At 37.0% G+C, this 23,044-nt stretch overlaps 1 protein-coding gene across 3 annotated transcripts in view; it reads left to right on the top strand.

The window, feature by feature from the left end:
- Nucleotides 1-23,044, top strand: part of LOC128232418 (serine/threonine-protein kinase BRSK2-like) — an 87,092-nt gene that overhangs the window by 43,110 nt on the left and 20,938 nt on the right. For all 3 annotated transcript variants that reach the window (XM_052945949.1, XM_052945950.1, XM_052945951.1), the window contains exons 4-7: nucleotides 713-853; nucleotides 9,511-9,627; nucleotides 9,866-9,899; nucleotides 11,931-11,999. In XM_052945949.1, the coding sequence (XP_052801909.1) occupies nucleotides 713-853; nucleotides 9,511-9,627; nucleotides 9,866-9,899; nucleotides 11,931-11,999 (361 nt within the window). The remainder of the gene's footprint in view (nucleotides 1-712; nucleotides 854-9,510; nucleotides 9,628-9,865; nucleotides 9,900-11,930; nucleotides 12,000-23,044) is intronic.

Below are 23,044 nucleotides of genomic sequence, written 5' to 3' on the forward strand. Positions count from 1 at the left end.
AAGTCCAGTGCACAAAAATCAAAACTCTGGGTGCAGTATGTTTTGAGTTACTGCCCTTTGTTAATTTTCATACTAATTTTTGTTCGGAGCAAAGCTTGAAGACTATTTTAATGTATTGACTTCAAACCTTATATACAAATAATCTCAATGAAGAGTAGTGCAGTTCTCAGGAACCATAACTCTGGCTGCTGAATTTTTTTATTTATTGCCCTTTGTTAATTTTCATTCTTATGTTTTGAGGTATTTACTTCAAATGTCATGAACAGATAGATCTCAATTTAGGTGAAATGCAGTGCACAAGAACCATTACTCTGATTGCACCTTTTTTAAAGTTGTTTATTGCCCATTGTTAATTTACATACTTATTTTTTGTCGGGAGCATTTGTGTATCTTCATTTTTTTTTACTTCAAACTTCATACACATATTGAATGTGTTCATGATAAGTGCTGTGCAAAAAGTAATGACATGGGCTGGATTGTAAGTTTCATCAGCTGGGGTGTATTAGTCATGACTGTTGGCATTGTTTTTAAACGCTGATGTTGGCCATAAATTGAAGAATATTGAAGAAATTCAAATGCAACTACTGGTACATGTGTTGACAATGCCTGTGTACAATAAAATGATTTAGTTAATGCCCCTCTTTCAGCCTTAAACAATACTCATAAGTTTACCCCTTCTTACATGAATGCATGTGTTATTTCTGCCCCACAGGTATCTGGTGTTAGAACACGTATCAGGGGGCGAGCTGTTTGACTATCTCGTAAAGAAAGGCCGTCTCACGCCCAAGGAGGCCCGCAGATTCTTCCGACAAATCATCTCCGCTCTTGACTTCTGCCACAGCCACAATATATGGTAATATAGATACATGACTGCAATGAGAGACTTGTGTCATGGCAGCAATATATGGTAATATAGATACATGTCTGCAATGAGAGACTTGTGTCACGGCAACAATATATGGTAATATAGATACATGACTGCAATGAGAGACTTGTGTCACGGCAGCAATATATGGTAATATAGATACATGACTGCAATGAGAGACTTGTGTTAAGGCAGCAATATATGGTAATATAGATACATGTCTGCAATGAGAGACTTGTGTCACGGGAGCAATATATGGTAATGTAGATACATGAGTGCATTGAGAGACTTGTGTCACGGCAACAATATATGGTAATCTAGATACATGAGTGCAATGAGAGACTTGTGTCACGGCAACAATATATGGTAATGAGAGACTTGTGTCACGGCAGCAATATATGGTAATATAGATACATGTCTGCAATGAGAGACTTGTGTCACGGCAGCAATATATGGTAATATAGATACATGAGTGCAATGAGAGACTTGTGTCACAGCAAAAATATATTGTAATATAGATACATGTCTGCAATGAGAGACTTGTGTCACGGCAGCAATATATGGTAATATAGATACATGACTGCAATGAGAGACTTGTGTCACGGCAACAATTTATGGTAATATAGATACGTGATTACAATAAGAAGCTTGTGTTACGGCAACAATTTATGGTAATATAGATACTTGAGTTATGTAAGAAATGGTGTTGGTGTAGAGAAATATAAGATCCCTTGCCGTAAAACACAGACTTTGCATTATAATTACTAAGAGTATAATACTAGCTATGAATATTATGCATAGCTAGAGGTGTGTTCCCAGTGGGAGTAGACTTGATATGCAGCAAATGTCATTGAACAATAGACAGTGTGGTTGGTGACGTCACATATGGATATCGCCTAATTTAAAAAGCGGTCAGATTAGAAAAGGAAAATGGAAAAAGAAAAAGTTTTTTTATCTGCCTAACAATTTTAACAGATCCTAAGGCTGGGTAGTGAGTATAAGGAGGGAAAGTGTACACTATACCCGTTGTGAGATTAATGTTGTACATTGTACATTTTAAATGAATAACTTTCTATTTTCAAATCGAAAGGATATATTTTTAACTTATTTGTACCCTGTGGATTTCAAATGATCTCCGTAAAACAAATTTGATATTTAAACACTGTTTGATGTGATAGCAATCTTATTTTATACTGATTATTTGATTTCAGTAATAACGAACATCTTTTCCTACAAATTGACATATGCCCACACATTCTGAAACTAAACAAGGTACAACAAATATCTTAAAAAGCGACTGCACTATGTTTTGTTAAAATTGATAAGCAGATAAAAACCTTTTTTCCTCCTCTTTAAATGCAATCACAACCAGCTGGTATGACCTTACTGGTAAGAGAAGTATATTTGTTTCTCTGGAATAAAAATGATATCTCTCAAAAGATGATTCAAATTTTATTAGCTTATGAACTGAATTCCATTGATTTTGTTCTAGCTATAGCTAAAAATATATTCTGAGATTATTTACCTTCTCTGTTGAAGATTAAGCTTTCACATAAACTCTGCGAGTGTGCATTAAGTTTTTGAAAATGCTGATTGTTTGTGGGAAGAGATTGTGTTATAAAGGCAATTTATTGGGTTATATTAAAAGTGTTGGATTGAAATATTAATGAACATGATGACAACCATATCCAGCAATAACTGGACTTTTACAGTGTTATGATTTTTTATTGCAAAAAAAACCCCTACTTTTTTGTTGCTTAAAGGAAACTGATGATATAAAATCAATATGTTTTTTTTTATTCTTTTCTGATTTACATTATCTTTATAAAAGTTTAAACATGTCATGCTAAGAACTCATTGTCAAATTAAGGAAAAGCTTTTTCTCCCACCTCAGACAAGTAGATCCATTAATTTAACCATTCTAGAAATTCTTATCTTGCCCACGGGCGAAGATAAAAAGCCCGTATGGAACTTCTTTTAATGGTCACCATATTGTAATTACCTCCCTTGTTGAAGACTGTCGTCTGTAGCGCATCATGAGAACCTTGTCTTGTGGCAATATTTAGAACGCTAATGAATTATTTCTCACTTCAAATGTCACCAGAAAAAAGTTTTCACGCACCTTTCAAGAAATAATGTTTCACTCTTCTTAGAACTATTTAAAGACCGATCAGACCATTTACATACTCTGAATCACTGCGCGAATATCCATGACAACCACGAATTATCATGACGGTAAAGTTGGAAGGTAGTTGGTAGTTGGGGATTGGAATATTCAACTACTTACCAGTTGCCAGTTGGGGATTCGAATATTCAACTACCTGCTAGTTGCCAGTTGGGGATTCGAAAAATCAGAGTAAGATGTTGATGTTGATATTAAGCATCTCGACTATTTCAAGTCGCCAGTTGGATATTCGACCATTTCCAGTCGATTATTCGCGAATGTTCAACTGCAAACCAGTCAGTTGTTGGGGATTCAGATTTTGTCTATATATATGGTTTTAAATGTCACATGTGGGAAAACTAATCGCCAAATGTTTCTTTATGCATGTACACATATGTATCTTTGCGACAAACACTGTTTTAATTTACTTTTATTCGTATATTCGTCAGTCGGATATTCGTCCATTTCCAGTCGATTATTCGCAAATGTTCAACTGCTAACCAGTCAGTTGTTGGGGATTCAGATTATGTCTATATATATGGTTTTAAAGGTCACATATGGGAAAATTAATCGCCAAATATTTTTTTATGCATGTACACATATGTATCTTTGCGACAAACACTGTTATAATTTACTTTTATTCGTATATTCGCCAGTCGGATATTCGTCCATTTCCAGTCGATTATTCGCGAATGTTCAACTACTAACCAGTCAGTAGTTGGGGATTCAGATTATGTCTATATATATGGTTTTAAAGGTCACATATGGGAAAAATAATCGCCAAATATTTCTTTATGCATGTACACATATGTATCTTTGCGACAAACACTGTTTTAATTTACTTTTATTCGTATATTCGCCAGTCGGACATTCGATAATTTCCAGTCGATTATTCGCGAATATATTCAACTGCAAACCAGTCAGTAGTTGGTGATTCAGATTATGTCTATATATATATGGTTTTAAAGGTCACATATGGGGAAATTAATCACCAAATGTTTCTTTATGCATGAACACATATATCTTTGGGACAAACACTGTTTTAATTTACTTTTATTCGTTTATTTCTTTATGCATGTACACATATGTATCTTTGCGACAAACACTGTTTTAAATTACTTTTATTCATATTAATATTGGCCAGTCGGATATTCGACCATTTCCAGTCGTAAACCTCGTTTCTGCAAAACACCCTACGCTCGGGTCGGAATGACCCTATCTTACACTCTCGGCCATGGAAGATACTTATAATCTTACTTACACATTTTTTGTTTTTTGTCAACCAATTTTGAAGTATAAAATCAATATCCAAACATTTAGGTTAAGAAAACTATAGTTAGGCCAAATAAAAAAATAGGTGCGTTTCAGGTAACGCTGCCAAAAAAAATAGGGTAGGTAGGTCGGAATATTTTTTTATTTTTTTTATTATTTTTTTTTTGATATGTTGATTTCAGTAACTGTTGACTCAGAAAGTAATAAAAATAAAAGTAATCAATTTTCAGGTTTATCAGTAGTTTATAAACAAGTTCCATGCTTCAAAGGAAACATATTTGTCTGGTTAAATACTTTGACAATGATGGTTGGATTTCAACTAAGTTATGGTACACCACTCTGCTATTATTTAAGACTTTCCAGGAACGGTTTTACTTTTCTTTATGCACCCTTTTGCTTTCAATCACCCTCTGTAGAATGCTAACCTCCCTGCAACATAATTACATGAAGAGTGGGACAGCAAATTTACCATATAAGCCATCAGCCAAGGAAACCTCAATGCTGTCAAGAGGACCTGGGGGTTCAGGTTTGAAGAACAAGTAACATGCAGGTTTTATTGCCAAAATTGCACACTTAAGTCTGACATATTAATCCGAGAGTCAGTATCTGACACATTTTTATCTTACAAGAAAATATAGTTCAAGAATTGACTTCGATTGTAACTTTTACAGTTACTAAGTCTCACAGACAAAAATTATTGATCTTTATCGTTACAATGCCTGGCTAGATTACCTAACTGTATACATCACTGTGATAAGTAAGTTAGTTACTACCCATCCTAAACGATTTATTGCCTGTTGAAAAGGATGTGTGATATTTTAATGGAGGATTAAATAAACAACAAGGGCAATCAAGAGATTAAGAAAACACAGACATGACATGTTTGTAAAACGATCCGCCAATAAACTTTAAAACTTGTACCACACTTTTAATATAGACTTTATGAAGCAATAATCATACAGTAATACTCATTGTAACATCAATCGAACAATAAAATTCAACACATTCAATGCTACAGGTAAGTATTTAATGTGATGAATTAAAGTTAGAAATGCAATACTTAAGTTACAATCAAAAACACCACTCAGAAACATTAATCCTGCATAGCAATATCCATGCTCTCCATGAGATCCTCGTGAGTATAACTGAGAGTTATGTGACGTCACTTAATGTGACTGTTTGATCTGAAGTCGATAAAAGGTGTTTATTCATTTCAATGCATGTATAAAATGGTGTTGAATGGGATTTTAATTAACTTGATGAAGGAGTTACACTTATAGGCGTAATAACCATTGATAACTACGGATAAATTAATAAGTGGTAAAATGCAGACATGAAGAAAAAAGGCAGGTATACCATACATGTAGATAAAACGTAAAAATTGTTATTTTCTATGAATTCGGAGAGCGAAAAATTAATTATTTTAAGGTGTCCGAACTCTAAGGTGAAGTACGGTAAATACATTCAGAAATCCAACTCTGATATTGTCAACTTTACGTACATACATTTCGTAACAAATGCTTTTTGTACCCAAATCACATTTTTTCTAGGGAAAAATAGGTTAGGGTCGGCGGGAAAAAATAGGGTCGCTCGGGTAACCTGAAACAGACCTATTTTTTTTATTTGGCCTTAGGAAAAAATGACATTTTGTTTATCAAATATCCCTATATTACAGTGCCTGTATGCATCTGCCTGAACTTTTAAGAAATACAAGGTCTGTTAAAAAGGTTTATGGACTTTTTCCATAATTATCTTACTATAAGAAATTTAAACCAAAAAGAAACAAGTGCCGTAGTCCTTGTCAGGGATTCTGCTCTTCATACATTTTAGGGCTGCGTATTGCCTGCGATCCAATTCGAATTGCGATCTTCAACTTGCGATCCACGAATCGATTCATGATTCACTTGGTTATAAAGCAGTACATATATATTTTAAAAGTAAATGAATAATGAAAGTATAACAAAAGCTTCATTTTTGTTTATTTTATTTTAGGGTAAACAACATTTAAACTTCGTTTACACAAAACACACTTAATTTAAGTTAATTAGCTACACTCAATCTTAGCTACTTAATTTGCTGTTTTTGTTGACGGGGATGCCATGTTGACGAAAATTGACGAAAATAAATGATAGCTGTACATAAGTTTCGCATTTTATTTTATTATTGTAGATCTTCTCTTCATAATTTCTTTAATGCCCTTTGACTTTTTATTTCTTATTTCTATATTTGTATTCTTTTTAAAACATTATATTCCCTTAAATCCTTGACAAAAAGCATTCTCCATTCGAACACCACACACTGAATTGAATGCTAGCTCTGTATGAATTAACTTCTGGTTGCGCCAGTGTAATGCATTTCGAACATTTCGGATAAACAATGCATTATTTATTATTTTAAACAACCACTTGTTTGCTGGAATTGAAATAAATCGTTTTGTTTTATTTTTTTATTACATTTTACACTTTAATCGCGATTCAGTGATTTCAGCATTAGCGAGTATTTGTGTCGAATATTTTGCTTTGACTCGTGATTACTTGGGTACTCGGGTACTGGTTACAGCCCTAATACATTTAATTTTGGTGCATCGTCTTTCCATAAAATGATGAGTTTTTCAATAACATTGTGGAAACTTAGGTGTCACACCCAAAATGGAGTCATGCACAGGGCTCTCACTAGGCTTAAAATTTTGGGAGAAGTGACTTCTCCCTTCAGTCAATTTAGGGAGAAGTGGGGAGACTTTAGGGAGAAGTGATACTTTTTATAACACCTGATACAAAAACTATGCCATACCACACACCTCAGTTTATATTCACATTCAAATTGATTGCTATAACTATATAAAATGTTCATAAAATAATGTATCATTTTTGGCTCAGCAAAAGTGTATTTGTCAATGTCACATAGTTTATCTCCAAATAGCATCTAAAATGAAGCAAAAAAACACATCTAAGGATTTGAAATAATCATAATGACCTCATAAATGAACTGTCAATAAAGTAGGGGGACGAATCTTGTTTTGGTATGTTCGGGATAGGGTACGAATGTCACATTCAGCTGTGCTGTTATTTACTTGTCTCTGGCTAAATAATTTTAAATATGCTGACATTTAAGAACCAAATGACATTTAAATCAGTGTCCTTGATGAAAAATTTACCAATACATAATGGGAAATTGAAAAATTAACTCGGAAAATTGTTCTGACAAAATGGCGATCTTGCTGATTTTTTTTTGACATCTTAACTGTGACAGGAGAAAATTACTGTAAGTAAACTCTACATAAAGCAAAAAAATAATATTTTTTTGTGTTTACAAATCATTTTTCATCATGAACATTTCACTAAAACCAATCAAATATTTGGTGATACGTCATGTTATTGATTTTCTTAGCGCCTACTTGCCGATGGCCCGAGATGGCTATGGCCGTCTGCTTCAAAAGCAACAATGTTTAAATGTCTTGCATTGTTTGTTCAATACATATATTAATTACCTTTTAACTTAAATTAATGCTTGACACGATATTTCATAATTATGTCTCCAATTCTATCTCATTTTAACGAACTTATATCATTTGATCAGGGTCTTCTGAATGTACATTCTGATTGGTTAACTTTCAATAGCTCCGCCTACTGGTGATGTTTTGGTAATTGGATGACACGGCCCAATTATCGGATTAGGAGATTACCAATTTGTATGAATGGCTTATTGTGATGTTTTGACTAATGGGACATTGGCCAAATACTCGCTGATTGACAGATTTACAATGTGCTAAAATTTTCGGCGAAGTCAATGTCGCTTTGATGATACAAATGGGCGAAGTCTGGGAATTTTATGCGACCACTTCGCCCAAGTCGCCCCCTCGGGAGAGCCCTGATGCATAGTGTACTACCAACCACAGTTGCCACTGCGTGAGAGTTTTCGTCATTGCTGTAGATCGCAATATACATCAATACTGGTAAGCTTGTTGGTCATGATAAGTAAATGACCCTATTGATTTTGAGGTCAGTAGGTCATGGTCAAGTGACCTTCATATGAAAAAGCTTCAAGGCTTTTTGTTGAGTAGTCTCTGATAATTCTATGCAGAAATAAGATATTGTTTGAAAAAAAATGGATTTCACAAGGACATTTTGTTGAGACTAGTTTTGCGGCATTAATCCATACTTCTATCAGATTACACCAGGTATGAATGTCCTACTGTCATTTTACTGGTTAACTACCAAACACTTTCCTTGCAAAAAATATTTTGCCGCAGTGCAAGAGATTGCGTCATTGCCAGTTAATTTTCCACCGTAGCCATCCGCTGCTACCCCATGTACAACTTCCGATTTTTTTACTTCAAATTAATATTGTATTGACTTGTTAAGAATAATTCTTAATATACTGTTTATGTATTTCATCCTAAAACTGCCAATTTTAGACCATTCATAGCAACTAGCTCATTTTAGGTGATGAAGAACTTGTTGGTGTTATCCTGCTCAAAACTTAGCTCAACAGTCGTAAAAAAATTAAGTAATATTCAGAAGTCTAGAACTTCTTGAGTAGCCCTCATACAATAATTAGTTCATGAACTTTTTTATAACCATGCATATAGCTTATGTTTTGGCTACTTCTGTCTGTGAAATACAGCCTTTCCTTCCAAACAATGGCTGGTCTTTGTTGTTCCCATCATTAGTTTGGGAATGTTGTAAAGTTTGAAGGCAACATAGAATTAGAATGCCAATTAATTCTTCTCTCCCTGGCACATATCTGGCAGGTTTTATTTTCGTTAAAAAAGGATTCTGACATTTGTTCCCAGCATCACAAACTCAAGGAAAAAGCAATATACTTTTTGTATTAAAGATCCTTAAAATTTAATGACTGTAAATGACTTTTGTAAATCCTTATAGAATGTTTATTTTATGATGACAAAATCAATGAAATACCAGCCTGATTCATTAAAACTGTGGAAGACTTGTGTGTTTTTTTTTCCAGTTTTTTATTGATGCTCAATTGCAGTGAAATACCTGTGATGGTGATAAAACAAGTGACTGTTGTTCAAACAATCAATAATGTTTCTATATGACGTCGGTCAGCATTTGGGATTCTTGTTCCCAAATTTTTCAAAAATTTTGTTTTGTAAGTGGATCGATTGGGTAAGTAAATGTTTTGTGAATAAAGACATGATCTTTTTCTGGATACATTTTTTTGATTGAATGTGTGACATGTGTTTCAGTCATCGAGACCTGAAGCCAGAGAATCTGCTGCTTGACGAGAAGAACAATATCCGGGTGGCTGACTTTGGGATGGCCTCGCTGCAGGTGGAGGGATCCATGCTGGAAACCAGTTGTGGGTAAGTGCTGGGCAACAGCCTATAAGTGGTGTAAAAGGTGGTGAGCTGAGTATTAGCTTGATCACACAAGGAAAGGCATAAAGCAAACTTTATTCTTAGCATTTCAATCATTGATTTTAGCCCCTATGGTGGCCTTCAGATTTTTTTGGTGCAGTGGTTGTTACATTTCATACATGGCTTGTAACTAAATATTGATACAGGTATTAAAAACATGACATATTTTGTGTTGTATTACTAGGTCTCCCCACTATGCGTGCCCGGAGGTTATACGGGTAAGATGTTGATGTTGTGCAGCCAGAATGGCTTATCAGATGTTGTTATTTTTGTGCAGTATGATCCATCTTTGGCTTACAAAAATGTTTTATTGTTGCTTATGCTTTGCAAATATTTTTGCTAGCAAGTTATTTATATAGTCACAGGAAGCTAGATCAATACCGAAGAAAATATTGACATGTAGGTGAAATTATGTGATCGTATAAATGAGCATTTTCATTCCATTTTGAAATTCACATATAAGTTAGTAATAAAACTGGTACATTGTACTAGATTGATAATATATCTAATATATCCTGTTTGAGTATTATATTCTCTGAAAAGTTTGTTAAGACCCTCGCAAAAGAACTTTCAAATCTCAATTGGTATATGAAGTTATCCGATAAATTTTAGTAAATTTAACACATTTCAATAATAATGAAGTACCAAAATAGTAAAATAATTCAAACAAGGTTTTTGAAGGCAATAACTGTTGTTGGGAACAGATATCAATTGTGCATGGTGCATGTTGATTGTCTCCTGTGTGTTTCTTTACAAGGAATTGTTGATCAATAAAGCATGTTCACCTTCATATTTTTGTCTCCGCAAATTCTGTTACAATTAATGCAATTTAAGGAAACAGGAAATTGTTCAACGGTTATATGACACTCTGTGTCATTGCAGCTGGAAACAATTTTCTTTCTGTAGCATTTTATACAAGCCTGAAGGATTCAATAATTTCTGTTATAAAAGACTAAATGCCAATGAGTTCATGGAAAATTTAATTCACAGTTTAAAGAGATTGAATTGTACGAGGGTTGTCCGGAAAGTTTTGAGACTGTGTCTATATTTCAAAATGTTTTTAATATAAATCAACAAACAATAAACAGCTGTGTATATAGACTATTCACGAGTTTCCTTTTGAAAAATAAAAATAAAAAATCTCAAATTAAGGAAGGAAATGGTTGTCAAGACAACCCATCTAGCGCTTCACGGAGCACTTTGAAATTGACGTTTCCTGAAAATTGTTCACAATTTATATATACTACTCCGTCTGAATAATAGACGCCAAAACGTCACGTCAAAACATATGACGACAGTATGACGTCAGCTGCATCACTAAGCAAATTATTGACGCAATCTAACAGTAGACATGGTTGTAACGATCAGCGGAAGTAGAGAGGTATTTCGAAGATGTCGGAAAAAACCAACGTTAACGTCACGCACAGAGCAGCGCGCTATGATCAAACACTGTGTTCGCAGCGGAATAACTCCTACAAATACATATACGTTTCTAACACGGGATAAATCAAAGCCAGCATGTTCAAGGGCTTTGGTATTTCGCTGGTATGGACGTTTCAGTGACGAGCATGGAAATGTGTGCGATTAGAAGCGGAGCGGCAGACCGTCAGTCGTGACTGAAATTGACGTAAATTCAGTGCAGGACATGTTACAAGAAGACTGGCGGAGGACAGAGAGGGAAATTGACGAATCCGTTCAGCTAAAAAGAACATTTGTTCATAATATCATAAAAGGGTGGTACGGAGAGATATTCAAGCAATGAGTTGATTTTCACCGTAAATGTGTATGTGCAGAAGGAGCGTATTTTGAAAAAAACTGTAAATGACGTGATACAATGAGACAACGAAGTGCTCCGTGGCTTGTAACCTGTACTGTAATGTTTGTTGTATACGTTCACTTCGTAGTATATTGTTGAAACTTTCAGGATTTGTTTATATGAGATACGATTGACAGCTGATAAAATTTTAATTGCATCCTATGAGTGGTAAGTTTTTTATGAATGCAGTCTCAAAACTTTCCGGACAACCCTCGTAGTTGAAAGATAATTGAAGACAATTTTAAAGTGTTGACCTGAAATGTAATGTTGTATATCTCCTTAATATATTTGTGTTAGAATCATAAAATTATATGTCATGAGTAGTTTAAGTAAAATGTAAGTCAAAAAATTATTGTGATAAGGTTTTGCATACTGTATATTTAATCTGGAAGTACTATTAAGGAGTAAAATAAAACATGTTTGTTTGTTTCAGGGTGAAAAATATGATGGCAGGAAGGCAGATGTGTGGAGTAGCGGGGTTATACTGTATGCACTACTTGTGGTAGGTGTAGCAGGCTAATACTGTATGCACTATTTGTGATAAATATATATACATATAGCAGGCTGATATTGTATGCACTACTTGTGGTAGATATAGCAGGCTTAAGATGTATAAACTACTTGTGTAAGACATAGTGGGTTGATACTAAATGCACTACTTGTGGTAGGTGTATCAGGGTTAAACTGTATGCACTACTTGTGGTAGGTGTAGTGGGCTGAAGATGTATGCACTACTTGTGTTTGTCATAATAATACAACTTAATATATGCACCACTTGTGGTATATGTAGCAGGGTTATACTGTATGCACTACTTGTGGTAGATATAGCAGGGTTATACTGTATGCACTACTTGTGGTAGATGTAGCAGGGTTATACTGTATGCACTACTTGTGGTAGATATAGCAGGGTTATAGTGTATGCACCACTTGTAGGTGTAGCAGGGTTATAGTGTATGCACCACTTGTGGTAGGTGTAGCAGGGTTATAGTGTGTGCACCACTTGTGGTAGGTGTAGCAGGGTTATAGTGTGTGCACCACTTGTGGTAGATGTAGCAGGGTTATAGTGTATGCACCACTTGTGGTAGGTGTAGCAGGGTTATAGTGTATGCACCACTTGTGGTAGGTGTAGCAGGGTTATAGTGTGTGCACCACTTGTGGTAGGTGTAGCAGGGTTATAGTGTGTGCACCACTTGTGGTAGATGTAGCAGGGTTATAGTGTATGCACCACTTGTGGTAGGTGTAGCAGGGTTATAGTGTGTGCACCACTTGTGGTAGATGTAGCAGGGTTAAAGTGTATGCACCACTTGTGGTAGATGAAGCAGAGGTATAGCAGAGTTATAGTGTATGCACTATTTGTGGTAAGTGTAGCAGGGTTATAGTGTATGCACCACTTGTGGTAGGTGTAGCAGGGTAATAGTGTACGCACCACTTGTGGTAAGTGTAGCAGGGTTATACTGTATGCACTACTTGTGGTAAGTGTAGCAGGGTTATACTGTATGCACTACTTGTGGTAAGTGTAGCAGGGTTATAGTGTATGCACCACTTGTGGTAGGTGTAGCAGGGTTATACTGTATGCACTACTTGTGGTAGGTGTAGCAGGATTATACAACATGCACCACTTGTTGTAGGTGTAGCAGGATTTTAGTGATTGCACTACTTGTTGTAGATGTAGCAGTGTTATACCATATGCACTACTTGTGGTAGTTGTAGTGGGCTAAAGATGTTTGCACTGATTGTGTTAGACATAGCAGGTTAATACTTTATGCTCAACTTGTGGTATTTTTTAGAAGGCTGATACTATATGCACTACTTGTTGCATGGGTGAAAGTTTTCCGGCATATGCCGGATTTTCCAGTTTTTCCTGATCCAGAGGGGTCGTTTTTCCAAATCGTGTAAATCCGTTGAGATTTTCAGAGGGGGGTTAGGGGGTATGACCCTTTAAACACTTATTGTGGTAGGTGTAGAGTAGTGGGTTACCCTTTAAACACTTATTATGGTAGGTCTGTAGTAGTGGGTCACCCTTTATACACTTATTATGGTAAGTGTACAGCAGTGGGTTACCCTTTATACACTTATTATGGTAAGTGTGCAGTAGTGGGTTACCCTTTAAACACTTATTGTGGTAGGTGTGTAGCAGTGGGTTACCCTTTATACACTTATTGTGGTAGGTGTGTAGTAGTGGGTCACCATTTATACACTTGTTGTGGTAGGTGTGTAGTAGTGGGTCACCCTTTATACACTTATTGTGGTAGGTGTGTAGTAGTTGGTTACCCTTTAAACACTTATTGTGGTAGGTGTGTAATAGTGCATTACCCTTTATACACTTATTGTGGTAGGTGTGTAGTAGTGGGTCACCCTTTATTCACTTATTGTGGTAGGTGTGTAGTAGTGGGTCACCCTTTATACACTTATTGTGGTAGGTGTGTAGTAGTGGGTAACCCTTTATTCACTTATTGTGGTAGGTGTGTAGTAGTGGGTTAACCTTTATACACTTATTGTGGTAGGTGTGTAGTAGTGGGTCACCCTTTTTACACGTATTGTGGTAGGTTTGTAGCAGTGGGTTAACTTTTATACACTTATTGTGGTAGGTGTTTAGAAGTGCAATACCCTTTATACACTTATTGTGGTAGGTGTGTTGCAGTGGGTTAACATTTATACACGTATTGTGGTATGTGTGTAGTAGTGGGTCACCCTTTATACACTTATTGTGGTACGTGTGTAGTAGTGCGTCACCCTTTATACACTTATTGTGGTAGGTGTGTAGTAGTGGGTTACCCTTTATGCACGTATTGTGGTAGGTGTGTAGTAGTGCATTACCCTTTATACACTTACTATGATAGGTGTGTAGTAGTGGATCACCCTTTATACACGTATTGTGGTAGGTGTGTAGCAGTGGGTTTACTTTTATACACTTATTGTGGTAGGTGTTTAAAAGTGCATTACCCTTTATACACTTATTGTGGTAGGTGCAGAGTAGTGGGTTAACCTTTGTGCACTTATTGTGGTAGGTGCAGATTAGTGGGTTAACCTTTATACACTTATTGTGGTAGGTGTAGAGTTGTGGGTTAACCTTTATACACTTATTGTGGTAGGTGCAGAGTAGTAGGTTAACCTTTATACAGTTATTGTGGTAGGTGTTTAGAAGTGCATTACCCTTTATACACTTATTGTGGTAAGTGCAGAGTAGTAGGTTAACCTTTATACAGTTATTGTGGTAGGTGTTTCGAAGTGCATTACCCTTTATACACTTATTGTGGTAGGTGTGTAGCAGTTGGCTACCCTTAAAACACTTTTTGTGGTAGGTGGTGTAGCAGGTTAACCTTTATACATTTATTGTGGTAGGTGTGTAGTAGTGAGTTGCCCTTTAAACACTTATTGTGGTAGGTGTGTAGTAGTGGGTTACCCTTTAAACACTTATTGTGGTAGGTGCAGATTAGTGGGTTAACCTTTATACACTTTTTGTGCTAGGTGTGTAGTAGTGAGTTGCCCTTTAAACACTTATTGTGGTAGCTGTGTAGTAGTGTGTTACTCTTTATACACTTATTGTGGTAGGTGTGTAGTAGTGAGTTGCCCTTTAAACACTTATTGTGGTAGCTGTGTAGTAGTGGGTTACCCTTTAAACACTTATTGTGGTAGCTGTGTAGTAGTGTGTTACTCTTTATACACTTATTGTGGTAGGTGTGTAGTAGTGTGTTACTCTTTATACACTTATTGTGGTAGGTGTGTAGTAGTGTGTTACTCTTTATACACTTATTGTGGTAGGTGTGTAGTAGTGAGTTGCCCTTTATACACTTATTGTGGTAGCTGTGTAGTAGTGTGTTACTCTTTATACACTTATTGTGGTAGGTGTGTAGTAGTGAGTTACCCTTTAAACACTTATTGTGGTAGCTGTGTAGTAGTGTGTTACTCTTTATACACTTATTGTGGTAGGTGTGTAGTAGTGAGTTACTCTTTATACACTTATTGTGGTAGGTGTGTAGTAGTGTGTTACCCTTTAAACACTTATTATGGTAGGTGTGTAGTAGTGAGTTACCCTTTGAACTCTTATTGTGGTAGGTGTGTGTAGTAGTGAGTTACCCTTTAAACACTTATTGTGGTAGGTGTGTAGTAGTGAGTTACCCTTTAAACACTTATTGTGGTAGGTGTGTAGTAGAGTGTTACACTTTATACACTTATTGTGGTAGCTGTGTAGTAGTGGGTTACTTTTTCAACACTTATTGTGGTAGCTGTGTAGTAGTGGGTTACCCTTTAAACACTTATTGTGGTAGGTGTGTAGTAGTGTGTTACCCTTTAAACACTTATTGTGGTAAGTGTGTAGTAGTGGGTTACCCTTTAAACACTTATTGTGGTAGCTGTGTAGTAGTGTGTTACCCTTTAAACACTTATTGTGGTAAGTGTGTAGTAGTGTGTTACCCTTTAAACTAGGGATGCAAACGAATGGCAAAATTGATATTCGAATATTCGGTAATTCTTTCGAACGAATATTCGAATATTCGATTACCAAAATACATCTTTTAAAAGTTGTAGTAAACTTTTATAATATTCTCTTAAGTAATAGCCGGGGCATTTTAGCTTTTCCTTGTCGTAATAACTACGCGTGGCGGACCCTGAATAACACCAAATGAGCCTCTGAAATTCTTCATTTCAGAAAGACAAAAAGTCATACTTTATCAACAGAGAAAAATTAACAAAAACTTTTTATTAATATTCCTCTGCCTTCATATTTGTAAACAACGTGAACCTAGATGGATTTTTGGTCAAATGGCGTTATGTGCCAATGGAGAGTCTCCGTAGGACGAGCAGCCTCGTTCTGGGATTGACATATAATATATAAACTACGGAAAAACTAAACCAACTTGGGAACTAGTCTATTTTAGATATTCTTAATTGGTAGAAGCAATTTACCTAAAATAATTGGATTTTTTTCTGTCACTTGTCGTTTTCTGTCACTCCCCGTGTTTTTACATTAAGCTAGTTATTGTAAAAACACGGGGACTATTTATAGTACCCGACGATATGTCCCTAAATGATACATGCCGCGTGTTTAGTGTATTGTCATCACATTCACACCTCTGGCATTATGGGCCAATCGTTGTTTAAACAAGACAAACGAATCTTAAATACAACAACATAGTCGTAGGCAAAATATTTATTATTATTATTCAACAAAAAAAACACATCGAATATTCGAATACCGATTTTGACATTCGAATACCAAACGTTTGATCGAATATTCGAATATTCGTTTGCATCCCTACTTTAAACACTTATTGTGGTAGGTGTGTAGTAGTGGGTTATCCTTTATACACTTATTGTGGTAGGTGTGTAGTAGTGTGTCACCCTTTACACACTTATTATGGTAGCTGTGTAGTAGTGCATTACCCTTTATACACTTATTCTGGTAGGTGTGTAGTAGTGTGTTACCCTTTAAACACTTATTGTGGTAGGTGTGTAGTAGTGGGTTACCCTTTATACACTTTTTGTGGTAGGTGTGTAGTAGTGGGTTACCCTTTTTACACTTATTGTGGTAGGTGTGTAGTAGTGGGTTACCCTTTATACATTTATTGTGGTAGGTGTGTAGTAGTGGGTTACCCTTTAAACACTTATTGTGGTAGGTGTGTAGTAGTGGGTTACCTTTTATACACTTATTGTGGTAGGTGTGTAGCAGTGCATTACCCTTTATACACTTATAATGGTAGCTGTGTAGTAGTGCATTACCCTTTATACACTTATTATGGTAGGTGTGTAGTAGTGCATTACCCTTTATACTCTTATTGTGGTAGGTGTGTAGTAGTGGGTTACCCTTTATACACTTATTGTGGTAGGTGTGTAGTAGTGTGTTACCCTTTATACACTTATTGTGGTAGGTGTGTAGTAGTGGGTTACCCTTTATACACTTATTGTGGTAGGTGTGTAGTAGTGGGTTACCCTTTATACATTTATTGTGGTAGGTGTGTAGTAGTGGGTTACCCTTTAAACACTTTTTGTGGTAGGTGTGTAGTAGTGAGTTACCCTTTATACACTTATTGTGGTAGGTGTGTAGCAGTGCATTACCCTTTATACACTTATAATGGTAGCTGTGTAGCAGTGCATTACCCTTTATACACTTATAATGGTAGCTGTGTAGTAGTGCATTACCCTTTATACACTTATAATGGTAGCTGTGTAGTAGTGCATTACCCTTTATACTCTTATTGTGGTAGGTGTGTAGTAGTGTGTTACCCTTTATACACTTATTGTGATAGGTGTGTAGTAGTGGGTTACCCTTTATACACTTATTGTGGTAGGTGTGTAGTAGTGGGTTACCCTTTATACATTTATTGTGGTAGGTGTGTAGTAGTGGGTTACCCTTTATACATTTATTGTGGTAGGTGTGTAGTAGTGGGTTACCCTTTAAACATTTATTGTGGTAGGTGTGTAGTAGTGGGTTACCCTTTATACATTTATTGTGGTAGGTGTGTAGCAGTGCATTACCCTTTATACACTTATAATGGTAGCTGTGTAGTAGTGCATTACCCTTTATACACTTATTATGGTAGGTGTGTAGTAGTGCATTATCCTTTATACACTTATTATAGTAGGTGTGTAGTAGTGCATTACTCTTTATACACTTATTTTGGTAGGTGTGTAGCAGTGGGTTACCCTTTATACACTTATTGTGGTAGCTGTGTAGTAGTGCATTACCCTTTATACACTTATTGTGGTAGCTGTGTAGTAGTGTGTTACCCTTTATACACTTATTGTGGTAGGTGTGTAGCAGTGGGTTACCCTTTATACACTTATTATGGTAGGTGTGTAGTAGTGGGTTACCCTTTATGCACGTATTGTGGTAGCTGTGTAGTAGTGCATTACCCTTTATACACTTATTGTGGTAGCTGTGTAGTAGTGTGTTAATCTTTATACACGTATTGTGGTAGGTGTGTTGTAGTGTGTTAACCTTTATACATGTATTGTGGTAGGTGTGTTGTAATGCATTACCCTTTATACACGTATTGTGGTAGGTGTGTAGTAGGGTGTTAACCTTTATACACTTATTGTGGTAGGTGTGTAGTAGTTGGTCACCCTTTATACACTTATTGTGGTAAGTGTGTAGTAGTGGGTTACCCTTTAAACACTTATTGTGGTAGGTGTGTAGTAGTGGGTTACCCTTTAAACACTTATTGTGGTAGCTGTGTAGTAGTGTGTTACCCTTTAAAGACTTATTGTGGTAGCTGTGTAGTAGTGGGTTACCCTTTAAACACTTATTGTGGTAGGTGTGTAGTAGTGGGTTACCCTTAAAACACTTATTGTGGTAGGTGTGTAGTAGTGCATTACCCTTTATACACTTATTCTGGTAGCTGTGTAGTAGTGGTTAACACTTTATACTCTTCTTGTGGTAGACTTTGTGCCCTATTTACATTTCGGTATGTGATGAGTAGTGTGTTTACCTTATACTCCTCTTGTGGTAGAGCTGGTGTAGTGGGCTACCTTTTATGCACTTCTTTTGGTAGGTGGTGAGTAGTTTGTTATACTTTATACTCCTCTTGTGGTAGAGCGGGAGTAGTGGGCTACCTTTTATGCACTTCTTTTGGTAGGTGGTGAGTAGTTTGTTATACTTTATACTCCTCTTGTGGTAGAGCTGGTGTAGTGGGCTACCTTTTATGCACTTCTTTTGGTAGGTGGTGAGTAGTTTGTTATACTTTATACTCCTCTTGTGGTAGAGCTGGTGTAGTGGGCTACCCTTTATGCACTTGTTTTGGTAGGTGGTGAGTAGTTTGTTATACTTTATACTCCTCTTGTGGTAGAGCTGGTGTAGTGGGCTACCTTTTATGCACTTCTTTTGGTAGGTGGTGAGTAGTTTGTTATACTTTATACTCCTCTTGTGGTAGAGCGGGAGTAGTGGGCTACCTTTTATGCACTTGTTTTGGTAGGTGGTGAGTAGTTTGTTATACTTTATACTCCTCTTGTGGTAGAGCGGGAGTAGTGGGCTACCTTTTATGCACTTCTTTTGGTAGGTGGTGAGTAGTTTGTTATACTTTATACTCCTCTTGTGGTAGAGCGGGAGTAGTGGGCTACCTTTTATGCACTTGTTTTGGTAGGTGGTGAGTAGTTTGTTATACTTTATACTCCTCTTGTGGTAGAGCTGGTGTAGTGGGCTACCTTTTATGCACTTCTTTTGGTAGGTGGTGAGTAGTTTGTTATACTTTATACTCCTCTTGTGGTAGAGCGGGAGTAGTGGGCTACCTTTTATGCACTTCTTTTGGTAGGTGGTGAGTAGTTTGTTATACTTTATACTCCTCTTGTGGTAGAGCGGGAGTAGTGGGCTACCTTTTATGCACTTGTTTTGGTAGGTGGTGAGTAGTTTGTTATACTTTATACTCTTCTTGTGGTAGAGCGGGAGTAGTGGGCTACCTTTTATGCACTTGTTTTGGTATGTGGTGAGTAGTTTGTTATACTTTATACTCCTCTTGTGGTAGAGCTGGTGTAGTGGGCTACCTTTTATGCACTTCTTTTGGTAGGTGGTGAGTAGTTTGTTATACTTTATACTCCTCTTGTGGTAGAGCGGGAGTAGTGGGCTACCTTTTATGCACTTCTTTTGGTAGGTGGTGAGTAGTTTGTTATACTTTATACTCCTCTTGTGGTAGAGCGGGAGTAGTGGGCTACCTTTTATGCACTTCTTTTGGTAGGTGGTGAGTAGTTTGTTATACTTTATACTCCTCTTGTGGTAGAGCTGGTGTAGTGGGCTACCTTTTATGCACTTCTTTTGGTAGGTGGTGAGTAGTTTGTTATACTTTATACTCCTCTTGTGGTAGAGCTGGTGTAGTGTGTTACCTTTTATGCACTTCTTTTGGTAGGTGGTGAGTAGTTTGTTATACTTTATACTCCTCTTGTGGTAGAGCGGGAGTAGTGGGCTACCTTTTATGCACTTGTTTTGGTAGGTGGTGAGTAGTTTGTTATACTTTATACTCCTCTTGTGGTAGAGCGGGAGTAGTGTGTTACCCTTTATGCACTTGTTTTGGTATGTGGTGAGTAGTTTGTTATACTTTATACTCCTCTTGTGGTAGAGCTGGTGTAGTGGGCTACCTTTTATGCACTTCTTTTGGTAGGTGGTGAGTAGTTTGTTATACTTTATACTCCTCTTGTGGTAGAGCGGGAGTAGTGGGCTACCTTTTATGCACTTGTTTTGGTAGGTGGTGAGTAGTTTGTTATACTTTATACTCCTCTTGTGGTAGAGCTGGTGTAGTGGGCTACCTTTTATGCACTTGTTTTGGTAGGTTGTGAGTAGTTTGTTATACTTTATACTCCTCTTGTGGTAGAGCGGGAGTAGTGGGCTACCTTTTATGCACTTCTTTTGGTAGGTGGTGAGTAGTTTGTTATACTTTATACTCCTCTTGTGGTAGAGCTGGTGTAGTGGGCTACCTTTTATGCACTTGTTTTGGTAGGTGGTGAGTAGTTTGTTATACTTTATACTCCTCTTGTGGTAGAGCGGGAGTAGTGGGCTACCTTTTATGCACTTGTTTTGGTAGGTGGTGAGTAGTTTGTTATACTTTATACTCCTCTTGTGGTAGAGCTGGTGTAGTGGGCTACCTTTTATGCACTTCTTTTGGTAGGTTGTGAGTAGTTTGTTATACTTTATACTCCTCTTGTGGTAGAGCGGGAGTAGTGGGCTACCTTTTATGCACTTCTTTTGGTAGGTGGTGAGTAGTTTGTTATACTTTATACTCCTCTTGTGGTAGAGCGGGAGTAGTGGGCTACCTTTTATGCACTTGTTTTGGTAGGTGGTGAGTAGTTTGTTATACTTTATACTCCTCTTGTGGTAGAGCGGGAGTAGTGTGTTACCCTTTATGCACTTGTTTTGGTAGGTGGTGAGTAGTTTGTTATACTTTATACTCCTCTTGTGGTAGAGCGGGAGTAGTGGGCTACCTTTTATGCACTTCTTTTGGTAGGTGGTGAGTAGTTTGTTATACTTTATACTCCTCTTGTGGTAGAGCGGGAGTAGTGGGCTACCTTTTATGCACTTCTTTTGGTAGGTGGTGAGTAGTTTGTTATACTTTATACTCCTCTTGTGGTAGAGCGGGTGTAGTGGGCTACCTTTTATGCACTTCTTTTGGTAGGTGGTGAGTAGTTTGTTATACTTTATACTCCTCTTGTGGTAGAGCGGGAGTAGTGGGCTACCTTTTATGCACTTGTTTTGGTAGGTGGTGAGTAGTTTGTTATACTTTATACTCCTCTTGTGGTAGAGCTGGTGTAGTGGGCTACCTTTTATGCACTTCTTTTGGTAGGTGGTGAGTAGTTTGTTATACTTTATACTCCTCTTGTGGTAGAGCGGGAGTAGTGGGCTACCTTTTATGCACTTCTTTTGGTAGGTGGTGAGTAGTTTGTTATACTTTATACTCCTCTTGTGGTAGAGCGGGAGTAGTGGGCTACCTTTTATGCACTTCTTTTGGTAGGTGGTGAGTAGTTTGTTATACTTTATACTCCTCTTGTGGTAGAGCGGGAGTAGTGGGCTACCTTTTATGCACTTGTTTTGGTAGGTGGTGAGTAGTTTGTTATACTTTATACTCCTCTTGTGGTAGAGCGGGAGTAGTGTGTTACCCTTTATGCACTTGTTTTGGTATGTGGTGAGTAGTTTGTTATACTTTATACTCCTCTTGTGGTAGAGCTGGTGTAGTGGGCTACCTTTTATGCACTTCTTTTGGTAGGTTGTGAGTAGTTTGTTATACTTTATACTCCTCTTGTGGTAGAGCGGGAGTAGTGGGCTACCTTTTATGCACTTCTTTTGGTAGGTGGTGAGTAGTTTGTTATACTTTATACTCCTCTTGTGGTAGAGCGGGAGTAGTGGGCTACCTTTTATGCACTTGTTTTGGTAGGTGGTGAGTAGTTTGTTATACTTTATACTCCTCTTGTGGTAGAGCTGGTGTAGTGGGCTACCTTTTATGCACTTCTTTTGGTAGGTGGTGAGTAGTTTGTTATACTTTATACTCCTCTTGTGGTAGAGCGGGAGTAGTGGGCTACCTTTTATGCACTTCTTTTGGTAGGTGGTGAGTAGTTTGTTATACTTTATACTCCTCTTGTGGTAGAGCGGGAGTAGTGGGCTACCTTTTATGCACTTCTTTTGGTAGGTGGTGAGTAGTTTGTTATACTTTATACTCCTCTTGTGGTAGAGCGGGAGTAGTGGGCTACCTTTTATGCACTTCTTTTGGTAGGTGGTGAGTAGTTTGTTATACTTTATACTCCTCTTGTGGTAGAGCTGGTGTAGTGGGCTACCTTTTATGCACTTCTTTTGGTAGGTGGTGAGTAGTTTGTTATACTTTATACTCCTCTTGTGGTAGAGCGGGAGTAGTGTGTTACCCTTTATGCACTTGTTTTGGTATGTGGTGAGTAGTTTGTTATACTTTATACTCCTCTTGTGGTAGAGCTGGTGTAGTGGGCTACCTTTTATGCACTTCTTTTGGTAGGTTGTGAGTAGTTTGTTATACTTTATACTCCTCTTGTGGTAGAGCGGGAGTAGTGGGCTACCTTTTATGCACTTCTTTTGGTAGGTGGTGAGTAGTTTGTTATACTTTA

This window comes from Mya arenaria, chromosome 4 (genome assembly GCF_026914265.1).
Source record: "Mya arenaria isolate MELC-2E11 chromosome 4, ASM2691426v1".
NCBI lineage: Eukaryota > Metazoa > Mollusca > Bivalvia > Myida > Myidae > Mya > Mya arenaria.